This window comes from Elephas maximus, chromosome 6 (assembly GCF_024166365.1).
Source record: "Elephas maximus indicus isolate mEleMax1 chromosome 6, mEleMax1 primary haplotype, whole genome shotgun sequence".
Taxonomy (NCBI): domain Eukaryota; kingdom Metazoa; phylum Chordata; class Mammalia; order Proboscidea; family Elephantidae; genus Elephas; species Elephas maximus.
In genome coordinates, this window is record NC_064824.1 from 113264736 (window position 1) to 113276644 (window position 11909).

General features: G+C 43.9%; 1 protein-coding gene across 1 annotated transcript in view; it reads right to left on the reverse strand.

Moving 5' to 3' along the window:
* The window catches only part of BARD1 (BRCA1 associated RING domain 1), a 105736-nt gene extending 97653 nt beyond the window's left edge, over positions 1–8083 (reverse strand). Inside the window, exon 1 of the mRNA XM_049888087.1 lies at positions 7767–8083. Within this exon, the coding sequence (XP_049744044.1) occupies positions 7767–7909 (143 nt within the window). The 5' untranslated portion in view covers positions 7910–8083. The remainder of the gene's footprint in view (positions 1–7766) is intronic.
* Positions 8084–11909: the final 3826 nt, after the last annotated feature.

Sequence of the window (11909 nt, forward strand, 5' to 3'; positions counted from 1 at the left end):
AAGGACCAATGCAGTCAAAGGCTTTTAAGTCAGGGAACTAGTAAGTATTGAGAGAAAATTTCTTTTTTTTTTTTTAAAGAAGGTCCTACTGATATAAAATTTTCTTCACAAGAAAAAAAGGAAAGCAAATTCAGTTGAGATCATAATACCGAAGCAGACTTATTTCTTAACTGAACAGCTCCCTAAGCTTCCATGAGATAGCTTAAAAAAAAAAAAAAAAAACCCATTCCATTGAGTCAATTCCGACTCAAAGAGCCTACAGAACAGGAGCAGAAATGTCCCATAAGGATTCCTAGACTTTAATATTTACAGAAGCAATATGCCCCATCTTTCTCCCACAGTCTGAACTGCCGATCTTTCTACTGGCAGCTGAGCACTTTAACCATTATACCAGCAAGGCTCCTTATGAGATATCAACTGCTATTTAATATTTAGCAAGATGGTTACCATAGTGCTTTCACATTTTAAAGAATTCCCACAGTATTTTTAAGTTGTGGACCATTACATTTAACACCAAGATGCACAGGTTCTCTAAGTCAAACAATTTGTTGTGTTTTACCTTTAGGAGAATTAACGAAGTCATTAACAAGTAAGGTATGTCAATAATGAAATTGATAACAAATCATGATAATAGTAAAAATGATAATAATGAACAATGAAATTGATACAACCTATTTTGTGTATTTTGTATGTTAGATGCACTTAAAACACAAGGGGAAAAGAATAAGAAATCATGCCTAATTGCTTAGTGTCAATCAATGCTGAGTAAGTGAACAAGACAAATATCCCAAAAGTCAAATAGGCAATAGAACTCCACTAATGACTAATTATAAAAGATTTTCCTATATGAGACAGATAAGCCACAAAGATTATCGTGTATCCCCAATTCAAAGAGTTTTGGCTATTATGTCTTCATGACGGCACTGGGTTTGGGTTATGTCCCTTCTATTCTACTTCCTTGAAAGCAAAACAGTATCTAAATAACTGCTGATATTCCTCTGTCCTTTAAGGCTTCAACTCTTTCACCTACTTTTCAAATTTTGAGTTTCAAGGTTCAGGTTTAGGCATTCTTGTTTATACCCTCTTCCCTGCTCACTTCCTCTAGAAGTATGCCTGCAGATGACTCAAATTTCTACCCTAGCCTAAAATCTGAGTTCCAGACCTGTATACTCACAACCATACTTGTAATACCACCCCTTTATGCTATGAGGTACAGTACTAAAGGGTGCTCAATATGTCTGGTAAGTTTCTCTGTGAAGCACCAGTTGTACACAACACCAGCTGTGTATACTTGTAATGGAAACTGTGCCATGTCATGATTCTAGCTCTAAAGTCCCAGATGGAAAGATCTGTGTCTTCTACATCTGGTCTGAGTCTTTGGTCACTATTGATTATGGGTAATTAACCCCAGGGACCTACTGAGGATTTCTGGCAATTCAGATGAGACATTTTTAACCAGCTCCTTCTGGTATTTCCACTTAAAAATGTCCCTTAAATGTTAACTGAAGTTCATTCATTAATTTAATGAACCCTAAGAAATTATGTATCCAACACTGAGACAGCTATCCATCAAAGAATCAAAATATTTCACAAATAACTCATGCAAATAAATAAGAAACCCTAATTTGAAAAAGAGCTCCGTAGTGCCATGAAAGAATTTAACAGAGGAAACAGACTAAACTCCAAACTCAAAAGAAGGCCTTCCAGGGTACATGGAATGGCTGGGCTGAAATATGAAAGTTACATCAAATTCTAAGTTTTCATTAGTTACTTTAAAACAAGGTCCCCATGCGTTTATCTCAGCTACCTACTCCCTCTCCCTTGAAAATAAACATACAAAAAAAGGTCCCCATGCGTTTATCTCAGCTACCTACTCCCTCTCCCTTGAAAATAAACATACAAGAGTAACCATTTTACTAAAACACAACATAGATGGCACTTCACTTATCTCTTTTCATAGTTATTTACAGTAAAGAGTTCTATGAGTGGAAAGAAAGAAAAAATATAATTACATACAGCTGATTGTTTGCTTTCTACCTCTCCTGCATAATGAATATGGAAACTCGGGTAAGTAAGTGAATGAAGGCGAAAAAGACTGTATAAAAAAAGCAATCAAGGAATGGCAACTTTAAAGAGAATAATAGAGCTTCGGCCAAAAAGCAATATAGATAAATGAACCAGCTACTCAGATCACATGCAAATACACCATTGACAAGTCTAACAGGTTATTAAATTGTAACTTTAAGCTAGCCTTAAAACCATCCTAATATTTCTTTAGCAAAAGGAAGTAATTCAAAAGTAAACATTTATTTAGCACGAAGGCAATGGGTTTGGTTGGTTTGGTTTTGCTCATAGAGGAAACCCTGGTGGCATAGTAGTTAAGAGCTATGGCTGCTAACCAAAAGGTGGGCAGTTTGAATCTACCAGGTACTCCTTGGAAACTCTATGGGGCAGTTCTACTTTGTCCTGTAAGGTCGCTCTGAGTCAGAATTGACTGGACTAAACGGCAACGAATTTGCTCAAAGTAAGAGTTCCTGGATGGCATAAACAGTTAAGCACTGACTACTAACCTAGGTGGCACAGCAGTTAATTAAGTGCTATGGCTGCTAACCAAAGGGTCGGCAGTTCGAACCCACCAGGCGTTCCTCGGAAACTCTGCAGGGCAGTTCTACTCCATCCTGTAGGGTCGCTATGAGTTGGAATCGATTCGACGGCACTGGGTTGGGTTGACTAACCTAAAGGTTGGTGGCTTCAACCTACCCAGCAGCTCTGCAGAAGGCCTGACGATCTGACTGTAAAGAATACAGACAAGGCCCTATGGAGCAGCTCTACTCTGTAACTTGTAGGATTGCCATGAGTCAGAATTGACTCGACAGCAATGGGTTTTGTTTTTTGGATTTTTTTTTTAACAACCTTATGAGGTAGAAACTACTAACTCAAACAGATGATGAAAAGAAGATTAATAACTCGTCTAAAATCACCCAGGATTCAAACTTGGGGAGTGATTCCAGAATCCATGCTTTTAACCACTAAACTAAGCTGCCTCAAAATATAAAAAGAAAGTAAAATAAATCTTGATAATCTTGATATCCTTTTAAATAACAAGAGGTAATTGAAGGGGGGGAAGAAAATCACCTACCTGGAAAGTCACAAGGTTACTTTTTAACTTTTTACCAAAAGTTGATTTAAAAGGCCTTAGAACTCCAAGTTACAGTTGTATATAGATGCCCTCTTCCCCAAGATGTGCCAAGAGGTACCTGTCTTAGTAATCTAGTGCTGCCGTAACAGAAATACAAATGGATGGCTCTAACGAAGAGAAGTTTATTCTCCTACAGTCCAGTAGGCTAGAAGTCCGAATTCAGGGCCTCAGCTCCAGGGGAAGGCTTTCTCTCTCTGTCAGCTCTGAAGGAAGGTCCTTGTCATCAATCTTCCCTTGGTCTGGGAGCATCACAGCACAGGAACCTCAGGTCCAAAGGACCCACTCTGTACCCGGCAATGCTTTCTTGGTGGTATGAGGTCCCATGTCTCTCTGCTTGCTTCTTTATTTTATATCTCAAAAGAGACTGGCTTCGGACACTATCTAATCCTGTAGACCTCATCAGTATAATGGCCACTAATCCATCTTATTACGTCACAGTGATAGGATTTACAACACATAGGGAAATCACATCAGAAGATAAAATTGTAGACAATCATACAAAAGTATTATGACCTAGCCAAGCTGACAGATACTTTGGGGGGACACAATTCAATCCATGACAGTACCTAATTATTTTAATTCACAAAATAGTATCTTATGACACCTGGGCTTGTACATATACTGCAGTGCCTATTATTTCCTGATTCCTTTAGCAACACATTATCACTGTGCTCTCTGCCAGCCTCTCAAATGACACGGTCTTCCTGTCTCATTTTTCCAAGTCTTTAAATGGCCTCTATCTGGTTGTAAGGCTTGGACCTAACACAAATGTCACACCTGGCCTCTGGAACAGTTTCATCAGCTTCACCTTGAAGCCATACTTACATTAAAGGTCAAGAAAGGATGCCCTGTATTGTAACCAATCCCCCCCTCACCAGCAAGTAATGCTTGCTGCAAAATAGATCCAATGTGCTAAACAAGACAGATGACAGCTGGAAACACGAGCTAGATGACAGCTGCAAGCTGAGTGTGAGGGTAATCACTGGCCCACTGGGTAAAACTTTGAAACTATGTAAAAGGACATTCTGACACACAATTTCAAATAATATGACACTACTTTGAATGGTGGGTAGCAAAACAAGAAGCAGACCACCCTGAGTTGCTCCTTTTGTGCAATGTCAGGCAGCTACTAAGCAAAGGTAGAGGTAGAAAGAAGGGTCTTCTACCCATGGGTAATACACAGCTGGCAAGCTTTACTCACTATGTTGTTGTTAGCTGTCATCAAGTCATCTGACTCACAAAGACCCCCATGTGTGCACAACAGAACTGCTCCACAGGGTTTTCAAGGCTGTGGCCTCTCAGAAAGAGATCGCCAAGCCTGTCTCCCAAGGTGCCTCTGTGTGGGTCCGAACTGCCAACCTTTCAGCTAGTAGGCAAGCATTTAACCATTTGCGCCACACAGGGACTACAGAAACTGCATAACTTGTGCACACACCAAGATAGGAATCTAATACCATTTCTAAACATCCATGTGATATAAAACCTTAAACTAAAAAGGATTTTTAAAATTCAGATATTTTACTTGCTAAAGCAGAGTTCTGCAAAGTAGAGCCTCCCAGCCAAATCTAGCAGTAACCTCTTTTGTAAGGCTCTCAACTTCAAAATGGTTCTTACATTTTTAAAGGGCTGTTTAAAAAAAAAAAAAAAGGCTATACAACTCAGAGATTATGGCCAGCAAAATCTAAAATATTTACTATCTGATCTTTGACTGAAAAAATTTGCAGAGCTATATCTCAAAGTTCAAGATAAAGAAAACAAAAACCCTCATAACTGGACAAATAAGCAACATCATGATAAGCAGAGAAAAGGCTGAAGTTGTCAAGGATTTCATTTTACTTGGATCCACAATCAATGCTCATGGAAGCAGCAGTCAAGAAATCAAAAGATATACTGCACTGAAAAAATCTGCTAGAAGAGACCTCTTTAAAGTCTTAAAAGGCAAAGATGTCACTTTGAGGACTAAGGTGTACCTGACTCAAGCCATGGTATCCTCAATCGCCTCATAAGCATGTGAGAGCTGGACAGTGAATGAGGAAGACCAAAGAAAAACTGATGCATTTGAATTACGGTGTTGGCAAAGAATACTGAGTATACCATGGACTGCCAGAAGGATGAACAAATCCATCTTAGAAAAGTACAGCCAGAGTGCTCCTTAGAAGCGACAATAGTGAGACTTTGTGTCATGTGCTCATCAGCAGGAACCAGTCCCTGGAAAAACACATAATGCTTGGTAGAGGGTCAGCAAAAGAGAGGAAGAGCCTCAACAAGATGGATTGACACAGTGGCTGCAAGGATGGGCTCAAACATAGCAACAACTGTGAGGATGGCACAGGACCAGGCAGTGTTTCGTTCTGTTGCACAAAGGGTCGCTATGAGCCAGAACTGGTTCGCTGGCATCTAACAACTACAACAATAATTCAGAGGCTGCCGGTTCTCAGCTGTGGGCTGTGTCAGTCCACAGCTGTGCTTTGTTTCAACACTGCAATGTTTTTCAAAAAAAAAAAAGTAGTTATTAACATTTGAAAATTGGGAGATCTTATACAAAATCCTGGAAACCCTGGTGGCATAGTGCTTAAGTGCTATGGCTGCTAACCAAGAGGTTGGCAGTTCGAATCTACGAGGCGCTCCTTGGAAAGTCTATGGGTCAGTTCTACTCTGTCCTATAGGGTCACTATGAGTTGGAATCGACTTAACAGCAGTGGATTTTTTAATATAAAATTCTCATTCCCCATGTCTTCGGACAAATCTGATGTTATGACATTACTGTGTCCACAGCCTTGGGAGCAGCAATTGGCTGGAACTCCCCAGTGCTGTCCTTTTTAGAATGGAGCCTATGCTTTCCTAAGCTCCATGACCATTAACAGCTTTGGTGAGAGGGATTCCATACAGACTACATCTTTTTGTTTTTGGTTTTTAACCCAATACCGTTGTCAATTCTGACTCATTGCGATCCTATAGGGCAGAGTAGAACTGCTCCATAGGGCTCCAAGAGCACCTGGTAGATTCAAATTGCCGACTAGTGACCGGCCATTGCTCACCGTGGCTGTTAACCACTGCACACCAGGGCTCCATATTGTTATACCTATCATTTATCAATCATTCTATGACAACCACCATGCTAAACATTTTATACCTATAATTTCATCCAGTTTCCTCCTTCCCACAGAATCTAAGTTTCATAAGGTTTGGAATTTTTGTCTCCTTTGCTGACTAATGAATCACCAATGCTTACAACAGTGTCTGGCACTTTGGAAAACTCTTGTGACAGTAAGCCCTTTTCATTTTTAAAGAAAAAGCTGTAAAGGGAAATATGCACCTAAGTAAACAGCAGTAACTAAGTTCTGCAAGTTGGAGATCAGAGGGAAAAAAAATCAAAACAAAACAAAATCCAAAAAAGAGAGGACCATGACGGCTACAAAAAAACACAAACCAAACCCGTTGCCATCCAGTGGATTCCAACTCTTAGCGACCCTACATGACAGAGTAGAACTGCCCCACAGGGTTTCCAAGGAGCGCCTGGTTGATTTCAACTGCCGACCTTTTGGTTAGCAGCTGTTGCTCTTAATCGCTACACCACCTGGGTTTCCATGATGGCTGCAAGCAGGAGAAAACCCTCCAGGGTGATCTTGATGCAGAAATACTGGGTTGTGCTCAGAGCAGGTGTTCAATAAATCCTCTCGAAAGAAATGAAAAGTGAACCAGGCCCCAGATGCCTGGAAAAGAACTAGAAAAGGAAAGGCAAGGAGTACCAGTCATGAAAATCATGTCTTCAAATGGATGAAAACCCTTGACTCCCAGAGTGTAACAGATTGCAAGAAAGTAAAAAGCAAAAAATAATAGTAACTAGCATCTCTCATGGTCTTACATTCTTAAACAGAGCTAGAATTCCACACCGTACAGTTTTTGGACCAACTAAAACCCCATTGCCTTCAAGTTCATTCCGGCTTATAGCGATCCTATAGGACAGAGCAGACCTGACCAAGTAAATGGGAAATTGAAAAAGAAATGGCGTCCACCCCACTGCCATCTCCAATCTACCCCGGAAAAGGCCCCCCCCACCAAAATAAAAGCTGACACGGAAAAAGTGTCAACGGGTCCAGCTTAGCAAAGAGTGACAGCTGGCTCAAATGTAACAGGTCTCCAGGGCAGTACTGCAGCTGTCAGTGTAAATTTCAAAGATCACCTTCATCAAAATTACTCGCTGCCCTGTAAAAAAGTGCAGATGCGTCAGTTTCACCCCTGCTCTACAGACGTAAACGCTAGAGGCGGGGCCAGGAACCGCATTCCCAATTTTTAACCCTACCTCCAAGTGATTTTGCTGCCCGCTAAAGTTCGGGAACTACCTTTTCAGCTGGTTTTAGTGCAAGAAGCGCTAACAAGCCGCCCAGAAAAGCTGCTAATGGAGCCCGGGAGGGGATTAGGAACAAGAGATGCGTGGTCAGGTACTAACTGCACACCGGCCCACCGCGGGGCGGGAGGGGGGTAGGAAGCCAGGAGTTCGAAAAGCGCCCCGCCCCACCCCACCTCCGAGACTGCCTTCACTGCAGCCCCCCGGGGCAGGCATTACCAGCGCGAGCAGCGCAGTAGTTTCTCCAGCCGGTCGAGCGCCGCACGGCTGTGGGCCCAGACCCCGAGCCCCGCCGGCTCCATGTTGGGCGCGGGACGAGACTCGTTACCGGAGCGCACTCTCGGCTGCCGATCGCGAAGCATCGCCCTGCCTTCGCGGGAAAGGCTCGTCGGAGAACGGGAAAGCCGGCGGACTCGGGCAACGACGGAAAAGCGCCGGCCTGTGACCCAACCCGGGCCCCAACCGCTCCCGCGGGTAGGCAGTGGGGTGGGAGGGGCCGGGCGCGGAACACGCGGTGTTGGCCGCTGCAGCCCGCCTAAACTTCCTGCGCGGGGCGCCGGGCGGGGCGGGGCCAGGGGCGGGGCCACCGAGGCCCGCCTAAAGTTCCTGCGCGGGGCGCCGGGCGGGGCGGGTTTGGGGGGCGGAGCCACTGAAGAGCCTGAGGTCCCTGCACCCGGGGCGGGGCGGGGCCAGAGGGCGGGGCTACCGAAGCCCGCCTGAAGTTCCTGCGCGGGGCGCCGGGCGGGGCGGGGCGCCGGGCGGGGCGGGGCGCCGGGCGGGGCGGGGCGCCGGGCGGGGCGGGGCGCCGGGCGGGGCGGGGCGCCGGGCGGGGCGGGGCGCCGGGCGGGGCGGGGCGCCGGGCGGGGCGCCGGGCGGGGCGGGGCGCCGGGCGGGGCGGGGCGCCGGGCGGGGCGGGGCCCCTAAAGCGAGCTTGAGGTCCCTGGGGCGGGGCCAGGGGGCGGGGCCAGGGGCGGGGTTGCCAAAGCCCGCAAAAACTCTAGGGTTAGGGGCGGGGTTGTGGAAGAGCAATTGAAATTGGCGGGAATGTGGGGCGGGGCCCGGGAATGGAGGGCGTGGCAGGGAAAGCCGTTTTCCCTCCCGGGGCGGTGTTCCGGGGTAAAGCCCAGAAATAAACAAACTCCTTGCTTTCTGGAGGAGAACTTTTAGGGACCCTCAGGTAGTCTTGACTCGTGGGAAATTGCAAACCGAGAAATTTTCAGTTGAACGTTTTCTAGAAAAAGTGCTGTTCTGACTACTGTGAAGCCTGGAAAAGTTTTGCTCTTGACTTAAAGTCGTTTGATTTGTAATCGCTTGAAGGTGCCAGCTCTATATTCCTAGGAAAGTAACTTTTTTCTTTCGTTTTTCTTTTTCCAGTACTGGGATATAAGTAAAAATAAAAAAGACTTCTATCTAATTTAACTAGTTACAAATATCTACTCAAAGGGATGTTAAAGAATTCCTGGCTTATTTTTAAAATATTCCTGGAATAAAATTTTTAAAAAGCTTTGCTTGCTGAAGAATGTGTCTACTTCATAAGGATCATCCATTGATCACCATATTTCGAAGATAATAACACTTACTGAGCACACCTTCATACCCCAGCTCTCAATTCAATCTATTTCTAAATCCTTCCATTCGTCCCGTCTCAGTTACCTAGATTGCTATAACAGAGGAAACCCTGATGGTGTGGTGGTTAAGAGGTAAGACTGCTAACCAAAAGGCTGGCAGTTCAAACCCACCAGGTGCTCCTTGGAAATTCTATGGGCAGTTCTACCCTGTCCTATAGGGTCACTATGAGTTGGAACTGACTTGACAGCAAGGGGTTTTTTGGTTTTGGGCTGTAACAAAAACTCCGCAAGTGGGTGGCTTTAACAAATTTATTTTCACACAATTTAGGAGGCTAGAAGTCCTAATTCAGGGTGCCAGCTCTCAGGGAAGGCTTTTTCTCTCTGTGGGGTTGGAGGAAGGTTCTTGTCTCTTTGAGCATCTGCTTTGGGCAATCTTCATGTGGCTTGCCATTTCTCTTTGCCCACCTCTGCTTCTCTAGCTTGCTTTTTTAATCTCTTTTTTATCTGGAAGGAAACCCTGGTGGCATAGTGGTTAAGTGCTACGGCTGCTAGGCAAAGGGTCGGCAGTTCAAATTCATCAGGTGCTCCTTGGAAACTCTATGGGGCAGTTCTACTTTGTCCTATAGGGTCGCTATGAGTCGGAATCAACTCCAAGGCACTGGGTTTGGTTTGGTTTTGGTTTATATCTGGAAAGAAATTGGCTCAAGATACACCCTAATCCTGCATCATTAACATAATAGACATAACCTGATCCTGCCTCATTAACATAACAAATACAACCTGTTCGGGGAATGGAATTATAGGCAGCCTTTAGAATTTGCAACACAGATTTTGGCAGGGGAGGACACAATTTAACACTTAACACCCCCTAACTTTTTCAAGTCTGCCCACTTCTCTCCACCTCCACCACAGTTCTCACTGACATCATCCTAACCTCGACTGCTGCCATATTCTTCTAGCTAATATCCCTATGTCCCACAGGGTCCCCTCCAATCCTAAAAACACACAGCCTTCTAAAACATCTCCAAACAACAAAACTCATCACGGCACATTCTCTCTTAAAACCCTTCAAAAGCTTTTCCCAGCTCTAAGGATAAAGCCCAAAATGATTAACATGGTCTACAAATTTCTTATCAGCCTCTTGTCAAAACATTCCCCAGCCGTAACTCCCCCACCCAAACAGGGCTTTCCTTCTGGGCATTGAAAGCAGGGACATCCTGCTTCCTCAGGGCTCTTGCACAAAGAATCCCTTTAGAATCCGGAATGTCCTCTTTTACAGTTTAAAAGAGATGCATTCCTCAGATCTCAGTTCACAAGTCAATCCTTCAAGGAAAGTTTTGAATTGAATTGTGTCCTCCCAAAATACCTGTCAACTTGGCTAGGTCATGATTCTTAGTCTTATGTGATTGTCCACCATTTTGCCATCTGATGTGATTTTCCTATGTGTTGTAAATCCTATCACAATGATGTTAAGGAAATGGGATTATCTGCAGTTGTATAGACTCAAGCTACAAAATTAAGCTACAGTTTAAGCCAATCTCTTTTGAGATATAAAAGAGAGAAGCAAGCAGACAGACAGGGTGACATCATACCACCAAGAATCCAACACTAGTAGCAGAGGGCATCCTTTGAACATGAAGTTCCTGCACTGAGGAGCACCTGGACCACGGGAAGATTGATGACAAAGACCTTCCCTCAGAATCAACACAGAGAAAGCCTTTCCCTAGAGCCGACACCCTGAATTTGGATTTCTAGCCTCCTTTTAATTAAAAAAAAAAAAAATTTTTCTTTTTATTAAACTGTGAGAGAATAAATTTCTGTTTATTAATGCCATCTACCTGTGGTATTTCTGTTATAGCAGCACTAGATGACTAAGACACTCCCTCAACTAGATGACATCCCAGGTGCTTCATATCACCACAGTTTGCAAATATACATATACATAGGTTGCTGTTAGCTGCCCTCTAGTCAGCTTCCACTCATGACAACCCCAAGCACAACAGAAGGAAATGTTGTCCAGCCCTTCACAATTGTTGGTATGCTCTAGTCCATCGTTGTGGCCACTGTGACTGCGTATTTTGAGTTCCTTATAATCTAGGGGGCTCATCTTCTAGCACTAGATTGGACAATGTTCTGTTGAGAACCATAGAGTTTTCACTGGCTAATTTTCAGAAGTAGATTGCCAGGCCTTTGTTCCTACTCTGTCTTAGTCTGGAAGCTCCGCTGAAACCTGCCCACCATAGGTGACCCTGCTGGCATTTGAAATACTGGTGGCATAGTTTCCAGTGCTATAGCAACACACAAGTCACCACAGTATGACAGACAGATGAGTGGTAGCCATAGACATACACATGAGTATGTGTGTTTTCCCCTTCTGGATCAAAATCTCCAAGAGGCCAGAGACAGCTGCATCTGTCTCATTCCCTACTTGGAGCACCTGACTCCAAGTAGAAACTTAGTATTTGTTCAATGATTGGACTGCCTATATGACAGGCCCTGTTCTACATAATTTCCTACGTTACCTTCTCCAAACTTCAAAGGAATCCTATGAAATGGAGATTAGTATCTTTTACAAGAGGAGGCAGCTGTGGCTAAGAGACAAAAACTTACTTGCTCAGGGTAGAGGCCCACATAAAGACAGAGGCTGAATTTGAACCCAGATCTGTCTGATTCTTAATGGCTACACTAAATTATGGAGAGTCAAGGAATTTAAATGACTTATCCAAAACCAAACACCTAATTAGTAGAAGTAGAATGGGTAAAACTAAATAAGGTTCTTTTATAAGATGTTTTA